General features: G+C 51.8%; 1 protein-coding gene across 2 annotated transcripts in view; it reads left to right on the top strand.

Moving 5' to 3' along the window:
• The window catches only part of CEP112 (centrosomal protein 112), a 2,145,639-nt gene that overhangs the window by 2,121,271 nt on the left and 4,745 nt on the right, over window positions 1-19,623 (top strand). Inside the window, exon 27 of one of the 2 annotated variants that reach the window (XM_086930940.1) lies at window positions 507-575. In XM_086930940.1, the coding sequence (XP_086787066.1) occupies window positions 507-575 (69 nt within the window). Of the gene's footprint in view, window positions 1-506; window positions 576-19,623 lie in introns of those variants that run through there. The other variant, XM_086930941.1, reaches the window with a different exon arrangement.

Below are 19,623 nucleotides of genomic sequence, written 5' to 3' on the forward strand. Positions count from 1 at the left end.
GTCTTCGAATAGTTGCGGAAAGTGTATGTGACTTTTTCATCCGTCGGGCAGATAGTGTTAAAAGACAGACCTGACATTGCACATGCGTGAAGTGCTGCCACAAGGGCACCCGCGGCTGTGGGGCACGGGCAGAGAGAGGGGGAGCTTCAACATACGGAACGCCAGCAGTTGTGAAGCACTCATTGGGTGCTGCCTCCCATCGTTACCACAATCTTACAATTGGCAGTTGGTTATTGGTAACGTAAGCTTCTTACAGGTTACTTGCTGTCCTGGAAATTACGTTAAAAGTTGTTTAGAGCGACTGTGCCCGCTCGAATCACCCACATAAGTGGCACGGTTATTTCTCGACGCTACCTACACCTTGAACCCACCCACAATGCAGCCTATGTGGGAGGTCGTATATAATAATACTAATAATAATAATAAAAGAGATTACAGCTAATCCTGACTGCTCATACCTCTCGTTTTGCACACCTGTAATGTCTCGTTTTGTGGTCTATTTGTAGGTAAACTTTCTGCAGAAGCGAGCCAGTGTTCTTCAGGAAGAGCTGAGCCTGTACAAATCCAGAAGGTAGGTTCCTTCTTTGGGTCAATTTGTACCCTTCCACACCTGTGCACCTCAGCTGCCGAGGCGCTAAACCTTAATTAGGAAGCCAAAACACAGTTTCATTTTTAAAGTGGCTCCTGGTTTGTGTAAACAGGCCCCGGCTTTGAGCGCTCTCCCTCCTACCCTAACCGCAGTGCTCAGTCAGGGCTCAGTGGGACGAGATTAAAGCACCTGCAGGTGCCTCGGAGGCCTCCAGTCCTGATGAAACAAAGCCCCGCGCGCAGCTGCTGATGCGGCCCACTCCTCTCGCGGACTAACAGGGTGACGCAGGAGTCACGAGCGCAGGCCAGAACTTCAAAGCGCAGGATCCTTGGCAAGTTTCTTTCCTTGTCTCTGAAAAGTCCCCATAGCCCAAAATAAATTACTACACTACAAGCGCTGCAGCCAGGGCGGGAGGGGGTGAAAAAAGCCTTGCAGCCCCCAAGCATAAATGATTCATATAAACCATTTGGCATGGACCATTAACTTTCCCTTGTTGTGTCATACATTATTCCAGACATCAAATATCTCAGTGATTGAATCTTTCGTTTCGCAGAGGAGATCATGTTATTGTACAGGGCACAGCACAATCTATGTTGACTGGTGTGCTGTGCTTATCACAGCCACTCCTTTAAAGAAAACTACATCTTGCAGCAGACAGATCAAAAGGGGAAGCAAAACGCTACCTCGTTGAGCAAAATAAGAGATAAGATTTGAAACTGGGCTCTTGGCCCCTCTTTTGGTCTCGGGCATTTCCAGGGTGGCCCCGTGTGAAGTTCTTTTCTCGCTCAAAGTCTTCAGGTTAGTCAAAGTCAGCAACATGCCATAAATGCAAGAAAGCCAAGCAGGACTTGACTTCATCCCTCCACTTAAAATCAGACAAGAAGTTGCAAGGGCGACACTCGAAAGGCACCTCACCTTAAGCATCTTCCTAACTAATCCAATCCAGTGCCTCAGTGGGTTTCTAGCGTTCCACAAATTCTCTATGTCACCGCCGAACCTGGAGAAAATCGCAGCCTTCAAGTAGGCCATGGTGCAGATCTTTCAGATGCTTCCGGCACCCTATAGTGCACCTTTGGACCCCACAAATAAGCAAGGGCCTCCAGTAAGATTTCCACCAGCAAGGTCTCCCCTGGTGCCTCGGAACCCACTTCCAGGCTCTTAACGACGAGTACAGGCTTCCACTCTGGCTCCAAGGTCCACGCTTGTCCCTTATGTGCATGCACCATTGCTGACTCTGCCGGCACACGTGCTGGATCCAATCAGGCCACATCAGGTATTTACCGCGCTATGAAGTTACCAGTAGTCAATTCAATTCAAGAATCTTTATTCGGACATACACAATCCATAAAAGCACAAACAATTCTCACAAAATTAATCAATTCACACATTTAAAAATTATCACAAATATAGTGAATTATAAATATAACAGCATCAGATGATAAAATGCCAAAGTACAAAGTACAAATAGTTTTAATAACAGCAGGGATGTTTCAAGTTGTAAATATAACAGCGTCGTTTAATAAAGTGACAAAGTGCAAATAGAAATAGCAGCAGAAGCAAATCGGCTAATAAATAAAACATCCAATCTAATATATTTATCAGGAGCTCATTGATGCACGCGAACGAATGGCCATTTTCAAAAAAGTACAAACTCGAAATGTTAAGTCTTCCCCGTGAAGTTGGAGGATAGTCCCATAGGCAACCTTAAAATCGATTGTGCCATCGGCCCTAAAAATTGGTATCAAGAGATGTTTACTGTACCTTTTGATAAAAATTACAGAATGTTGGAAGGCGGTGACCCCAGGGGTCAAGATGACTCTCCTAACCACCCGGGACCTCCTCTCCCACAGTTACTGCCGAGTCTTATCGAGGGGGAGTCCCCGCCGGGAGGACTGATCATACACACTGTCGACACACCACACTTACGAACGGACACCACACCGTGAATCTTTATCAAGTGTGAACTTTATCAGCATAAAAATAAGGAGCAATACCCAGCGATCGAGGGATCGCGAAAGTCTCGTAGCAAGGGAACGGGGAAGCGGGACAGTCTTAGAGGGCCAGCTGGCACGCCACGCACCCTGCGCACAGTTCTCAATCCTCGAACTGGGAGGTACGGGGGCTGGCGATGGGACTTGCTGTCCTACTCACTTCGGTTTCAGATGGACGTGAGGGTAGCGTCGATGGTCCAGCCGGACCAGAGAGTTCTTCAAGCCGTGACGAGGTCAGCAGGGCTTGGTCAGGAGTACTCCGTCGTACTCGTAGGCAGGTGGAGCCGCGACAGCGTCAGCAGGGCTCGGGATGGTAGCAAGTGTCTCTCGTTCTCAAGAGTGGGCCGCGACGAGGTCAGCAGGGCTCCGATGGTTCAGGTCTGTCTCTTCGAGAGTGAGCCGCGACAGCGTCAGCAGGGCTCCGATGGTTCAGGTCTCGTGGTTTCAGCGATGAGCGGCGATGACGTCAGCAGGGCTCGGTGGGTCAGAGTCTGCTCTCCTCAAGGTCAGCCGCGATCAGATCAGCAGGGCTTTCTTGTCCAAGATACAACTGCCGGCTAGATGGATGGCAGGCTGTCTTATAGTCCAGGAGCTCTTTGATGTCCGGACCCTCAAAGGCAGGAGGCCGGAGGTCCGAGGGCCAGGCGCCTGATTGTCTGGGCGGCTGTGTCTTTGATGCTTTTGGACCATGCGTCCAGGGAATCCCAGACGCTCATCAAGGCCTGGAGCCAGCTCACTAGGAGGCCCAAGGTGCAATCGAAACCAGCCCCCAGGGATAGTTCAGAGGTGTGAGGGGAACCAGTTCCTCGGAAGGGGGCCGGAGGTGTGATGGAAGTCTTGGTTTCGGGTACTTGGTGAGTCGTTCACCCCACAGGCGGGTCTGGGCGCGCCGGACGCGCACGCTTAGCTGTAGCCAGGAGTGGCCAGGGGCTGCCGAAAGGGAAGAAGGTGGCCGGCCGGCCGGGGTGGCCAAACATGGAGTCTGATGGTCACGTGCACGGGTGCAGGCACGCGGTCTGGAGATCGTCTCAGGTCCGGTGTAGGGGTGTCATGTACAGTTTGGGTGGACAGGATTCAGTTCCGCCTGTAGTTCTGGGGTTGCGGAGATCAGCGAGGACCACGCCACGAGGCCGGGCCCAACACAGAAGAACAGGAAATGCAACATGGTTTGCTTGCCTGGGTTGCCACAAGGGCACAGCAATTCCTCAATATTGGGTTGGTAACCTAGGGGAAAGCACAACAGGTATTTTACTGTACCCTACCTAAGGTGAAAGAGCAAACTACGTTCCCAGTGAGTAATATCCCTTAAAAGATAACCGGCTGGTGAATAAATCGGAGGACCCCCGTCATCTACCAGTGATATATAACGTGCGACTGAAGTTTTAGAAAGCTCTTGTGCGTATCTTAAGTCCCCATAATGTTTATATATGCCATCTAGAATAGTCTTTTTATTGATACCATCTAACTGGTCTCTGTTATAAAAAATATATCCCAGTTTATTCTAGTTAAACTAGCCTTCACTTCTGCAAGTCAGGGTATGTCTCCACCCTTGTCGCATTTTAAACAATCAACTATAATTTCCCTAGTCAGGGAGGCTGCAGGGTTTTGCCAAACCTTCAACCAAAACATAATAGGGCGTGACCTAGTATAATCCTCAAGGTAAAATAGTTTCAGCTCAGTACGTCAAACAAAGGATGAAGAAGAGATGGGTGCCCCCAATATTCTCCTACAAAATCAATTTTTTTCGACCTGAGCGGCTTTGATGTTTATGTAACCCCACATTTCAGCCCCGTATGTTACAGTGGGTATGCATTGGGTTCGATAGATTTTGAGTTGGGACAACACTACCTCAATTCTTTTTGGTTGGGGGAGACTTAAGACTGAATTAACTGCTTTTGAAAATGTTCTCCGACCGTATACCAAATGGGGTGCCCAAGATCCATTGTCTGAAAATTGCAGGCCCAAATATGGAAAAGTGCGTTTGCGAAACAAGGTTTCAGAGCCCAAAGTAATAGCATTAATAACAAATTTTTTAGGACCACAACACATTAAAAAAGATTTCTTAAAATTTGTACAAAAATTCAGACTATTCATAAAATCAACAAACCCCATAACTAATGAGCGCAGAGCATTGGGTGTTCTACCCATTAGAACAGCGTCGTCCGCATATAAAAGGGCAGGCAGCTTGTTACCGTTAATCGTAGGAACATCTGTGGTCAGGTTAGACAGGACGTTATGTAACTCATTAATATACAAAATAAACAAAAGAGGGGCTAAAACGCACCCTTGCCTTACTCCTCTTCCGACCACGATATCCTCTGAAACTGCCCCGTCCGCGCTTATTCTCACCCGTGCTAAAAAGCTAAAAAAGTACACCATGTCCTCATCTAACCCGTAGTCTAAAAGGCATATCCAGAGACGAGATCTGTTAACAAAATCAAAGGCCGAGGTGAGGTCCATAAATGCTAGGTAAATGGGGCCGTGTCGAGCTATGGTATATTTGCCTATAATCAAGTTAAGGTTAAGACACTGTTCCACCGTTCCAAGTTTACTTCTAAAACCTAGCTGACGTCTATTTAAAATGTTGTCCTCCCTGGCCCAAGTTCTGATTTTGTTGAATAATACCCTCCCCAATATTTTAAGGGTATTATCAATTAAAGAAATTGGTATGTAACAACTCAGGTTTGATCTATCTCCTTTTTAAAAAATTGGAACAATGACAGATGTGGACCAGGTGTTGGGGATTTTAGTTGAGGCCAGGTTATTAAAAACGTTAAGTAAAAGAGGGGCCCAAAACTCTGGCCTGAATTTTATGAGATCGATGGAGAACCCATCTGGGCCGGGGGCCTTGTTGCCCAGACTTTGATTAATAGCATCCTCAACATCTGATATTGATATTGGAATTCGGCTGACGACCTCATTGTCAAGGGTATCTAAACACTGGGGACTAGCAGTATATATTTTAGAAAAATTGGTTACCCAGGCTTCTCTCGTTATATTACAACCTAACGGGGTAAGTTTGATGCCAGATGATCTCAGTGACTTGGCAGCTGTCCAGAAACAGTATGAAATATTAAGTCTAGCGGCACAGGCCAAGTTATTCCATTGTTCCTTTATGATATCGTCTTTCCTCTGCTTAGTTACTTTATTATAGGCATGCCTCAAAGATCTAATACGGTTGGGGTCCCTGGGATAGGTTAAAAGAGCGACCCTAAGCTCTCTGTTTGCCCGAGAGCAGGCACTATTGAACCACCTAGGGTTGGTATTGGATATCAATGCTGGTCTTGAAAGCAATTCTTTTATGCCTGCACATAGGTCGACAAAAGCAGGAACTACCTCTAGATTAAGGTCAACGGGTGAAAGACAAGTTTCACAAAGTGATCAATGGATTTTTAGCATTTTTTCTAACACACTACTGCAATCCATTCCTTTGCATTTAACCATTAAATTATCTGTTGATGGTTCAAGGTTTCCGGCCCCTATCTCCTTTATAAGGTCAGATCTTGATACAATCTTAAATAAAACTGAGATTGGAATATGATCCCCAAAAGTGGATGACAAAACCTCTTCTTTGACCAAGTAATCCTCCAGTGTGGCCGTTACAAAGACAAAATCAATTATGGAAGCGCAGCCACGGCCCCTATAAGTTGCTATCCGCGTTTTTTGTGGCCGCGATATCCATTACATTAGAGAGGTTACATTGCAGTAAATGGTCCAATAACTCGGGCCCCTTTTACATGTGTTGCCCATAGGCTGATAATACAGAGTTTGGGTGTTTCCCCCTACTATCTTTGCATTGAAGTCACCTCCCAGACAAATCCCTGCAAGTTTTTGATTTCCTATAAAATTAGGTATGTCCGAAATAAAGTTAAAAAGGGTCACAAAATTCATGTTTGGTGTAGTTAAAAAATCGTTGTTATAAAAGTTAATAACAGAGCGAAACACCCTGTGTGTAAATTAAGGCTTGAAAATGTGCGTTTTTGGTGGGGATTGTTTTTATACTGCTATCTGACGCCATGCTCACCCAGATGGATAAGCCACCCGAGGGTCTGCCTTGTTTGGGGTGGGGTGAGATGACATTAAGACATTCATACCCTTCAAGATATAACTCAGATGTGGCCCATGTCTCTTGGAACATCAGAATATCATATTTATTTACCGTCTTAACCCATTCATCAATATTTAATTTCGATGCCAAACCGGCGACGTTCCAACTTATCACATATAATATATGGTCATTAGACTCAAGACCATCGAGTTCAGACTCAGAGCCATCGTTTCCAGGAGTGGCTAACATTGATGTTAATGGGCCGTTTACAATGTATTTTGGCATTGTTAACGGTCAATCTAAGGTGTTAAGATCCGATAGGGCATCAAACCTGTTTGTAGATAGATATATGGGAGTAGGTTAGAATTGCTGCTGGGAGTTTGGTCTATAGAAGAAGCCAATATTTGTAGGTACGGAGAAATTAATCCCCTTGGCCCTCAATATTGTTCTAACAAGTATTGGTTGCCGGAAATTAATAACAATGCAATCACCCTCAATTGTCTTTTTTTTTTTTTGAAAAACATTTTTATTGTTTTGCAGCAAGAAATAACACAGAACAAGCATGTCACTATCAAGCAGTATCCCCTCGCCCCCCACCCCTCATCCCCCCACTTTCTTCAAGATCCAATACCTCAGTGTCATCATTCATATGCTCATCCACAGCAGATCACCAGGTCTTTAAGGCACACTCTCTCGATCTGGAGCAACATTCCCCCTCCTAGTATGCCAGCATGCACACGTTCGGGTCTCCTTATAGTCCTCCATCTAGGCCATGGTAATGTCTCCATTTACCCCGCACTCTATAGAACTTTTTCGGGCACCCTCTCGCTTTGTATGTGACCCTTTCGGCCGCCATGTAGATGTCCATACCCCTTCTCCATTCCCCCAGCTGAAGTGTATCAGGTGCCCCCCATTTTCTAGCTATGCCCCTTTTAGCCACTACCAGGGCTAACACTAGGAATATCAACAGTGGACGAGCTAAGTCCACGTCATTGGTCATTCCCAGGAGGATGAGCTTCGGGTCTAATGGAATGTCTATCTCCTGTACCTCACCTAATTCGGTGGTGACCTCGCCCCAGTAAGTCTGGATGTGTGGACATAACCATAGTATGTGCAAGAAACCTCCGCTGTCGTGCCCGCAGCGCAAGCAGCTAGGGTCGGTCACTCTCCCCATTCTGTAGAGCCGCACTCTATCAAAGATGGCCCTGTGTATGATCTTGAACTGTATTAGACGGAGACGCAATTTAATTGCTACCTCTCTAGGGTGCATCAGTACCACACCCCAGTCTACGTCATCCATCTTCCCAACATCTTGTTCCCATGTGGCCCGAAGACCCTCCAGTCTATCCGGGCTGTTATTCATAATAGTTTTATATGTCAGGAAGGAAATGACTTTAGAATCCCGTTTTTGACTACATCACCTAAGGTAGAGATGCCTATGTCATCCCAACCCCGAAACCCTCTCAACTTGCCGAGTTCCTTCAACCAGGAGAAAACCCACAGCGGTGTCTGCTTCGTAGGTCTGTGGATCCATCCAGTGGTTTTCGTGGCCCTGTTCCACGCCCCTAGTGTGATTTTAGTAGCCGGCAATAGTCTGGCCTGTCCCTTCCCCCCGTTTATGTAGTGGAGACATGAATGTGCGCCCATGGTGTGTCTTTCCAAGGCATAAGTAGGGTGTGTGGCAGGTGCATGGATCCATTCATTAATGGGGGCCAGGTGTTCCGCCCAATAATAGGCTTCTAGGTCAAGAAGTGAGATCCCTCAATCATACTGGTGTCTCTGTAGCGTCGCCAGCGCCACTCTAGGGTGCTTTCCCAACCACAAGTAGGACATTAGCTCCGCATGAACGTCTCAAAAGGTCTTAGTTGTCACCGGGAAGTATTAATTTTGGAATGCGTATACAAATCTCAGAAGCGAGATCATTTTGAACATAGTTGCCCTTCCGAGAATCGTCAGGGGGAGCGATTGCCATCTGCAGGCGTCAGTTTTAAAATTACATATAACCCGGTTAATGTTGCGTTCGTACGAAACTTCACTGTCTGTCGTGATAAAGATCCCTAAATACTGAAATCCCTCTCCGGTGGTCTGTAGTCTCTCCGGCAACTGGGGCCATTCTTTCCGTCCTCGGGGGGGTCATAAAGTGTCGACTTGTGCCAGTTGATCTGATACCCTGACTTAGCGCCATAGCGGTCCAGTTCATCGAACAGTGCCGATATCGTGCTTTCCGGGTGTGTAACATATAGTAAAACGTCGTCCGCATATAGGGACAATTTCTCTTCCTGCACCTCTGCCTGTCCTACCTGAAACCCCGTAAACCTTCCATTTTGTCTAACCGCACAGGCCATCACCTCAATGGATAAGGCAAACAGCAAGGGCGACAGGGGGCGGCATCCCTGTCAGGTTCCCCGTTGTATTGGAAAAGCCTTTGACATCGCCCCGTTAACCCTGACTCTAGCACTAGGGCTAGTATAAAGTAGGCTAATTTTGCGTCTGTACTGGGGTCCGAAGCCCATATGTTCAAGTACTCCCTCCAGGAAGGGCTAGTGGACAGCATTGAACACTTTTTCTGCGTCTAGGGACAGAAACCAGTGTGGCTCCGCTCTGCCTTCCACCTCTCGAAGCCAATTATGCGTCCTTCGGAGGTTATACCTTGTTGCCCTCTCTGGGATGAACCCCGTTTGGTCCATATGGATCAGTTCCGGTATTACCCGTCTCATGCGGAGAGCCAGTATTGTTGCACATAGCTTTGCAACCACATTCAGTAGAGAGATGGGACAGTAGAATGCGTAGTCCTCCGCCGGTTTCCCCGTCTTATAGATTGGAACAAATGTGGACTGTCTGAGGTTTGGTGGGAACTGTCCCTCCTCCTCAGCGTCCCGATATAGGCCCAGCAGGTGCCTGGTCAGGAGATCCGCCATTTTTTTTGAAGGACTCCGCGCAGAAACCATTTGGGCCCGGGGCCTTACCCGCTCAGAGTTTGGTCAGTGCCATCCTAATTTCCTCCTCAGTGATATCAGACTCAAGGTCCATCCTGTCCGCCTCCTCGAGGGTAATGGTTGCCATATATTGCATCGCCTCCTCTTTGGACCCTAGATCACTGGCCTCGTAGAAAGTTTTATAACAGTTGGCAAATGCGTCAGCTATCTTGTCGTCCGTACATGCCCAGCCGTCATGGCCAACCCTTACTCTTTCTACCCATCTTTCATCCCTCTCTTTCCTGCTGAGCCATGCCAAAAGCTTTTCAGATTTATCACCTATATCATAGATGCAGTGTAGAGTAGCCAGCTCCTGCGACCTAGCCTCCCCTGTCACCAACTGTCTGTACTGGGCTTGCATATCAGCGAGGCGCCGCAGCTTCCCTGCGTCTTTGGTACGCAAGTGGCCATTCTCCAGCTGCAATATCTGCATCTCCAAGGCCTGGAACTCTGCCTGGCCTTTTTTCTGAGCTTCCGCCAGTCTACAGTGCGCCCTATCTCGAAGTACTACTTTAAGCGCTTCCCAGAGAACTACCTTAGAGTCTACTGGCTCCACGTTTTCCGTCAAGTATACCCTCACGTCAGCTCGCAGTCCCTTCGGGATTTCCGGGTTTTGTATGTCCCAGGCAGAGAGTCTAAGAATGTTGGGTCCTTCCCTTCTCCTACTGCCTATTTCCAGCAACAACGGCGAGTGGTCAGACACCCCCCGGGCACAGTACTCTGCCGAATCCGACACCTGTAATGCCTGCCTCGCCATGAAAATATAGTCCAGACGGGAATAGAGTTTGTGTGTTCCGGAGAAGAAGGAGAACACCTTTGCATCTGGCTGAAGCCATCGCCATACGTCCAGGAGGCCAAGCGCCGTCATAGATTTGGCTAGTGGGGTCACGGTCTGGGGTCTATCCCGTTCACCTGTCCTGTCAACCGTATTGTTCATCACGCCGTTGAAGTCCCCCCCGAGAATTTGTATTGTGTCTGATGTGTTAAGGATGATGTCAGACACTCCCTTCAGTGTACCTGCCTGCAATTTGGGTGGGGTGTAAGCTGAGATAAACGTGTACTCTCTTCTACCCCACATCCCTCGTACTCCCATGTATGTGCCCTGTTGGTCAGTCCAGACCTGTGCCACTCTCTTGGGTGGATGTTTTTTAATTAGTATTGCAACCCCTCTGGAGCCAGATGTAAACCCTGCGTGGGCCAGGACTTTATACTGCCCCCTTGCCAGAAAGGTGCATTGAGTGCCCTACAGGTGTGTTTCCTGAAGGAGTATCACGTCCGCCCCGGACCTTTTGACATAGTTGTTGACCAAGCCTCGCTTGATCTTACAGCTTAGGCCGTTTACTTTCCATGTCATCACCTTAATGCCCCCCTATGTACCGTTTCTCTATCAGGGTTCCCCATAGTCATGTTGTTGGAGTGCGAGTGGACGGCTTCTTACGGCTTGTGGTGATGTTCGTCATGTGGTGTGCATGTATTCCCGGCTTGGGATATTACAGAACATCTGGTGGTATCTTACTTTTCGAATGTGTTGTGTTGTGCGCGTGCTTGCCCGACAAGTGACTGCGTCCCCCATGCTGCGAGTCCCCCTCCACACAAATCCCCCCACTCCCTCACCCTCTCCCCCTTTGCTGCATCCTGTCTGCTTAATCCAACTCAGTGAATTGCCCCAACTAGTCCCCGCTCCCCCGCCCCACCTTCCTCCCCCATCAGACCCATCATCTACCTCCCTTTACGATAGGCCCTGTTGGCAAGAAAAGGTCTGTCACCCTCCCTGGTGTCTCTCCCCCCTGCCGAACTACCCCAACTTGTTAGTCAAACAGTACCCAAAAAGGCTATGTTCCACAGAGTTCGTAGTGCTGTGCAGAAGTTCGTTATGAGGAAGGAGATATTTAACAAAAGAACAATCAAAAAACCCAAAACCCAAGAACAAACAAAATTAGGAGGCGTGTGAGTCACTTGCGTGCTTTCATGTGGTCTAGCCGATATCTTGTCCATCCACCTTCAGTACTTTTCAATTGCTGTGGGGACCGCTCTCTCCCTGGGTTGGGGCCCTATCTGTGGCGGGTCCACTTTCTAGTTCATGGATGGCCACCACTAGCGGGTGGAGTGACTGTTCTTCCCCTTCTTCAATTCCCGATGTTTCTCCTCCTGTTTCACTCTCCCTCTCAGTGTGTTCCTCTACGGCAAGGGCGCAAAACCTAGATCCCGGTGGATTGTCAGATCATGGCGAGCCAGGGTCCCGCCGTCCCCTCGGGGACCTGTTCTGCGAGGGGTATGGTGTTGTTTGAGTCTTCCTTATCCCCTTTGGTTTACGCCTCCTCTGTGGCTGTGCCGTCTCCCAAAGGTTTCCAACGGCTGCGCCCGTCCCTGTCGCATTATGCCTACTCCCTTCTCGTCTCTGAGGGGGCGGATGTTCCTCCAGCCACTGCCATGCGTCATCCGGGTGTAAGAAGGAGTGGGATTTTTCCTTATATTTGACCTTAAGTTTAGCTGGGAAGAGAAGCATGTATTGAATATTTAGGTCTCTGAGTTTAGCCTTTACCAGGTCAAAGGATCGTCTCGCCTTCTGCACCTCCTGGCTGTAATCAGGGAAGATCATTATTTGCGAGTTTTCAAGCCTAATCTCGCCCATCTTTCTGGCTTCTCTTAGGATCAGGTCTCTATCAGCAAAATTTAGGAACCTCGCAATGATCGGTCCCGGTCGTCCCTCTACCAGAGGTTTGGCCATAAGTGCTCTATGCGCCCTCTCAATAATGAAGCAGTTGGAGAATGTCGCCTGGGGTAAGGTTTCGAGTAGCCAGGAGCGCAGGAACTCCGCCATATTGGTCCCTTCGATTCCTTCCCTAAATCCCACAAAGCGAATGTTGTTCCGCCATGCCCTGTTTTCTACGTCGTCCACCTTCCACAGCAACTGTTTGTGGGCATCCTACAGGTCCTTGGCGTCTTTCCGCAGGTCTTGTATGACATCCTCCGCCTTTCCCAACCTCGTCTCCGCTGTAGTGACCCTCTCCGCGAGATTCCGGAAGTCCTGTCGCAGTAGGTTGACCTCCACTCCCACTTCGCCTATCTTCACCTCCAGGGCCGCTCTAGACGCCTGAATATCCACCATGGAGGCCTGTATTGCACCCATCAGGAGGGCCGTGTCCAAACTCGTTCCCGCTCCGTCCATACCACCGGGTTGTGGCGCCACCACAAATTTATCTATTAGGCCTTGCTTCTGGGTTTTCGTGGCCGCCTCCTTCTTCCCCATGGTTGACTGGCTTCTCTGCCGCAGGTGTGGGAAGTCAGGGTCAGAGAGCTTGGCAGCGGTCTGGCGACTACCTCGGCCCTCAACCGTGTCGCCTCACCGGCCAGCGGGACAGGGCCGCACGTCGACCGCCGCAAAGTACTGGTCTGGCAGGCAAAGGCTACAGGCCCCAGTAGTTTTTCTCCTGATGTAGTATGTAGGCGCCGCGGAGGGGCTGCGGTGACCGCCCCGGCCGGGCTGTGGGCAGAAGCTCCCGGCACCTGGAGGGCGCTCAACGTGTCCACTGTCAACCCGCGGCTCCCCCCCAGTGCAGTCGTCAGTCCCGGGGATCCAGTTGACAGTGCGGCCTACTCTCGGGCAGCTCCTATCCCAGCATCGATGTTACGGTGGTCAGGTCCAACGGGACCTGCCTCTCCTCCCGCCGCAGCATTAGAGTCTCCGGGTGTAGGAACGGTGGCAAAGGGCGTGTCGGGGGGACACCCACACCACGTAGAACCCAGGCTGATCGTCCTCCCCAGCATCCAAGTCAATGTTGGGCTCCGCCGCCTCCCGCGGGCGGTCTCCGCCAGAAGGAGTGCTGTGTGTTGCCCCCGAGCATTCCCTGCCTGCGTCGTCCCTTCACTGTGCGCGGGTGGGTGCTGCAGTGCTGCAGCGTCCCTCCGGAGTTCCGCCCAGAGCAGCTCACCTTCCAAAGTCGCTCCAGGGGTCCGTTCCCCAATCGGCATCTCGTCTTGACCAGGGCACTGTGAGGAGGAAGGCTGTGTCCGCGACTCCTCCGATCTGTGTCCTCTCTCTGGACCCGTGCAGATCTTGGCTCTCCTAGTAGACACCCCGGGCCAGTTCCCTGCTCCCGATGCGTCCGGCGTTACGGGACCGCGTCCCCTCTGCTCCTCAGGCGGTGACCAGGCCCGGGCTCCGAAACTCTCAGCGATCCGCAGCGGCCGCCGCCATTTTGAATCCGGCTCTGGCTCCGATCGTGTTAGGCAATTTCGACAGTTTTCACCCCTCGACCGGGCCTCGGGAGCCATCCGATGCGGGCGCTGGGGTCTGCAGTTGCTCCGCTGTTGTGTACAGCATGATGAAGGTCAGTAGATGCGTTTGGATGCGTCGGATCAATTCGGCTAGCCGGAGCTGGCACAAAGTGCGACTCACTCTGCCATGTTGCTAGCCATGCCCCCCTTAATTGTCTTTTCTGATAGTCCAACCCTTCGAACCTTTATGATGTCATTTATGTTAAACATCCTACACCCAGCGGATCAGACTAGTTAGAATGGGCGGTCGCTCCTTCGCTCACCTTGGTCCGAAGCTCTGGAACTCTCTTCCTGTGACATTGAAATTTGAATCCTCATTTGCCAAGTTCCATAAGGACTTGAAGACTTGGTTCTTCCCTCAATAAGCTGTCTTTTGACTTGTAGGCCTTGTCATCTTGGCGCCGGGAAACCCCAGGGTGGGTAGCTGTGCGCCCTATAAATGTAATTACATACATACATACATCATAGTGCACCCAGTGCTTTATATTCCTATCCGGGAACCTCTAGTGATGGCCTGTGGTAGTGCACCATAGTTCGTCCAGCGCTGTATATTTCTATCCAGGAACCTCTAGTAATGGCCTGTGGTAGTACACCATAGCTTGCCCAGCGCAGTATATTCTTATCTGGAAACCTCTAGTGATGGCCTGTGGTAGTGCGCCACAGTTTGTCCAGTGCTGTATATTCCTGTCTAGGACCCTCTAGTGATGGCCTGTGGTTTAATGTGCTGCAGCACCACAGCGTGGTGTAATGACACCGTCTCCTCCTCTCCCAGCCGCTGCCATTCTCTGCTGTCCTCTCTATACACTGGGAACCTCCGCCCTCCACCCGGGGACACACCATGTGTGAGTACGCAGCCAACGGCCAAGGAACAGAGAGAGAGGTCATGGTGACAGTCATTATACAATATCATTTTTGTGTCCAATCGTCCTCCTCACTATCCATCATAAGTTGTTGCGGGCTGTGTTACAAAGGTCGGTTAAAGCTGAGCATTGTAAATATTGCTAATGAGTGGGTGCTTTACTGCAGCCCATAAGTGCTTCTAACACCATATGTGAGTGGACCACAAATGCACATCCTCATGCTCCTCACATCCACTTCCTCATGCACCACACATCCTCTTTCCCAGCACAGTATCCTCTCGCTCTTCCACAACCCTCCCTTTAGGACCATTATGTTTCCCTCCCCTCTAACCTCCTTTGCTACTCATCGCCCCAGCACATGCACTCCTCTCCCTTCCACTTCCCTGTACCCACTCAGTCTTCATGTCCCCATCTTAAGCAGTGCCTCTTCGCTATTCCGTGTCTCTCCTAGAATATTGTTTCTCCTCACTGTGTAGTGTACTCCCCCGTGCATTTACCTCCTTATAGTGCAAGATATTAAGTCTCCCCTATGTTTCCGTTACCAATGCACCTCCCAGTACTCTGTCCCTACACATTGCCACGCACTGTATAATGCACACGTTGGCTGTACGCCCCTCTTCCTTATGCTCTGCCACCAAAATGCTCCCCACCTTTGCTCTGGACCCTATCTCTCTTTGGATGATCTGTCCTTGTATACTGCAAGACTTTGCTTTAATATGTCCCTCCTCATACAGTACCAAGATCTCTTGGGCATCCTCTCCCCTTTTGCAGTGAACTCCACACACATCCATGTGATGCAAGAGTACTGTAAACAGGTAATCTGAAAGAGACACGTTAGTGATAGATTCCTTACCTTAGAATATCCCCAGGCGTCAGACTGGATCCGGAAATTTTTGCGTAGCAGTACCCTTGCGCGTCGGTAGGCGTCGTCTGCGGCTCCGTGTCCGTCGTCGGCGCCGTGATGACGTCGTCGGAGTACTTAGACGCCGCCTCCGCATGCTGACGTCAGTTCTTCTTTTTTCCGCGCCAGCAGCGCAGATCCGGAAAAAGTGGTACCTTAGTCACTTTTTGACTAAATCTTTTTTGATCTTTTGATCATCCTTTTTCGAGTCTTCGACTCCGATTGGTGCCGATAGGGATGCCTGGTTTCAAGCCCTGTGAAGATTGCGACCGACTGATGTCGGTCACGGATCCTCACCGTCGGTGTCTCCACTGTCTCGGCGTCGACCACGACGACAAGACCTGCATCGACTGCCGGGCCCTTACTTCGAAAGCTAGACGGGAGCGGTCCCGTAAGCGACTCAAACTCCGGCAGTCGGCCCCGCGCCAAGAGAGGTCCCGGTCCGGACAGAGGTCGAGGGACCGGTCGCGGGAGCGGAGCCGTCATAGCTCCGGGAGTCGACATCACTCCTCTGGGTCGAAGTCGTCAGGTAAGCACAAGAAGTCGAAGAGACGTCATCGCTCTTCCAACTCCCCCCGATGCTCGCGCGACGCGGCCGGAGGTTCAGGTGGCACCGCCCACGCGGCTCAGTCGGAGTCGCAGGCGTCGCGTCCGGCTTCATACCCTCCGGTCCCTGGGCCTAACGCGATGCCGAGGGAGATCGAGCGGGTCCTCATGGCCATGAGGTCCCTCTCTCCCCCGACGGGTTCCGCCCAGCGGTCCTGTCTGGGGGTCCTAGCAGGTCGGGTGCTTCGGCCACGACACCGTCGGGTGCTTCGACTCCGATGCCGCCGGCGCCTTCAGGCCCGGCGCCGCAGGGCCCCACTGGATCCGGTTCCGGATCCGGGTCGTCGCCGGTGGACTTAACGACCTCCCCGGCGCCGACCCCACAGGTGTCACCCCCGGCGCCGTCCTCTGCCGGCACCACCCCCGACACCTTCCTCAACCCGGTTCCGGCGCCGGAACAGATGCCGTTTGGTGAATTCACTTTCCATGAACCGGCCCCATCCTTTACTGACCCTGAGTACCAGGTGTTGGGTTATGAGGAGGATTAGGAGGGGTCTGAGGACCCTCTGACACGTGTTTGCCAGTCTTATGAGGACTGGACAGGTGAACTTGGGGAAGCCAGTGGTTTAGACACCTCGCCTGACACTGGCTTTGTCTCCCCTCCTAGCGTGGCTACGGAGGAGGGTGCAACCTATAGTGTGGTGTTGATGAGGGCAGCCAAGGCCTTGGGCCTTGAGCTCCCCGTCGCTGCTGTGAGGGCTAACCTCCTCATCGAGGTCCTTAAGCTGCAGTCATGCTCAGCCGAGCCTCTGCTGCCGTTTAACGAGGCCTTAACTGACGTTCTTTTGGGCACTTGGTCCAAGCCCGCTACGGGTTCGCCCGTAGATAGGAACGTGGCCAGACGCCACCGCCCAGCCCCGGGTGACCCATGTTTCCTGTCCACCCACCCCACCCCTGAGAGCCTGGTCATCCAGGCCTCCAATTCCCAGACCGCATTCCCGTCGGCTCCGCCGGACAGGGAATCCAAGAGGTATGAGCAGTATGGCAAAAAGATCTTCTCCTCCCTTAGTCTGGGACTGCGGTCTTCCAACACCGCATGCCTCTTTGGCCGCTACACCCACTCTCTGTGGGATATGGTCGCGGAAGTGCTGCCAGAGTGTCCATTGGAGGTACGGGCCAAACTCGGCCAAGCCCTTGTGGAAGGTCGGGATGCAGCCAGATATTCTATCCGGTGTGGACTGGATACCACCGACTCACTGGGCAGAGCGATGGCAACGACGGTGGCGGTCAGACGCCACGCCTGGTTGAGGTCAGCCAATTTCTCGGCCGATGTCCAGAACACACTGATGGACATGCCGTTCGATGGCCGTCGCCTTTTTGGCGACAAGGCAGACCATGCGCTTGAGCGTTTTAAGAACTCCAGGGCCACGGCCAAGTCCTTAGGCCTCTCGGCCCCACGCCAGCAATCGGCTGCCTTTCACTCCTTTCATGGCCACGGAAGGGGTGTACCCACATGTGCTGCCAGCCACGCTCCGCAGGGTAATACCCAACGCGGTGGCGGCCGTGGAAACCACCGTGGCAGCGGTAGGGGACAACGGCGAGGTCAGTCCACATCTTCCCCCGCAGCATCCGCCTCAAAACCCTCCTAGTCCGTGCTTTCAGGCCCATGTGACGCCAGTGGGTGGCAGGGTTCGCCATCACCTCCTCCACTGGCGCACTGTCACGTCGGACAGGTGGGTGCTGCAGATCGTCCGAAGGGGCTACTCCCTCCCCTTCGAGGCGACTCCTCCAGCCATGCCACTGCAGAACCACCGTGTATCGGGGGATCATTTGCGACTTCTGCAGGAGGAAGTTACGGCCCTCTTGGCCAAGGGGGCCATCGAGCGCGTTCCTGGGCCAGAAGTGGGGTGTGGTTGCTACTCCCACTACTTTCTGGTACCCAAGAAGGGCAAAGGTGGCCTACGCCCTATCTTGGACCTACGGAACGTCAACGGCTTCCTCCGGAAGGAGAAGTTCAAGATGCTGACACTGGCTCAGGTTTTAGCTGCCCTGGACCCAGGAGACTGGATGGTAGCGTTGGACTTGCAGGACGCTTACTTTCACATTCCCGTCCTGCTGGCCCACCGGCGCTACCTGCGGTTCACGGTTGGCCACAAGCACTTTCAGTACACCGTGCTCCCCTTCGGCCTTACCAGCGCCCCACGGGTATTTACAAAGGTGATGGCGGTGGTCGCAGCTCATCTGGCAGGTTAGGGGTTTCAGTCTTCCCCTACCTCGACGACTGGTTGTTGAAGGTGGCTCGCCCCAGACAATCGTCAACCACCTCTAGACTACGGCGGATCTCCTGCACCAGCTGGGGTTCTCCATCAATGTGCCGAAGTCACTCTTGTGCCCCTCTCAGAAGCTCCTCTTCATCGGAGCGGTTCTAGACTCGGCGCGGGTCCGGGATATTCAGGCTCTCATCCCACTCTTTCAGCCTTTATCCCGGTTCTCGGTCAGGTTGACGCTGCGGCTTCTGGGGCTGATGGCCTCCTGCATCCTACTGGTGCATCACGCCAGGTGGCGGATGCGGGCTCTGCAGTGGGACCTGAAGTTTCAGTGGGCCCAGCATCAGGGCAACCTGTCCGACCACGTCCTGTTCTCGGAGGGCACTGCGAGACAGCTGCAGTGGTGGCTCACGGACCGCGATTGGGTAGCGGCAGATCCCTCTCCCTTCCCCAACCGGAGCACATAGTTGTGACGGACGCGTCCCTCCAGGGCTGGGGAGGCCACATGGGAGAGGCGGAGATCAGAGGCCTCTGGTCTCCGGCGGAGTCCTGGCTCCATATCAACCTTTTGGAGCTGCGGGCGATTCGTCTAGCACTGAAGGCATTCCTCCCCTCTGTCCGACGGAGTGTAGTGCAGATGTTCACGGACAACACCACCGCCATGTGGTACTGCAACAAGCAGGGCGGGGTGGGGTCGTGGACCCTCTGCCAAGAGGCTCTGCGCCTCTGGCAATGGCTGGAACATCAGGGCGTGACCCTGGTGGTTCAACACCTGGAAGGTTCTCTGAACGGCAGGGTGGACGAACTCAGCCGCCGGTGCATGATGGATCATGAATGGCGTTTGAACTCGGACTTGGCGCAAGGTCTCTTTCTGCAGGTGGGGAGAGCCTTGGTTAGATCTATTCACCACCGAAGAGAACGCGCAATGTCATCAGTTCTGCGCGTTGGAATTTCCAAGGCGGCACTCGCTCGGAGACTCTTTTCGTTGCGAGTGGAGCTGCGGTCTGTTGTACGCCTTTCCGCCTATACCACTTCTGCCTAGAGTGCTGAAAAAGATCAAGCGCGACCGGGCCCAAGTCATCCTTGTGGCTCCGGACTGGGCACGAAGGTACTGGTATCCAGAGCTACTCAGTATGTCAGTCGATCCCCCGGTTTGTCTGCCTCTTCA

The sequence above is a fragment of the Lissotriton vulgaris genome, chromosome 7, assembly GCF_964263255.1.
Source record: "Lissotriton vulgaris chromosome 7, aLisVul1.2, whole genome shotgun sequence".
NCBI lineage: Eukaryota > Metazoa > Chordata > Amphibia > Caudata > Salamandridae > Lissotriton > Lissotriton vulgaris.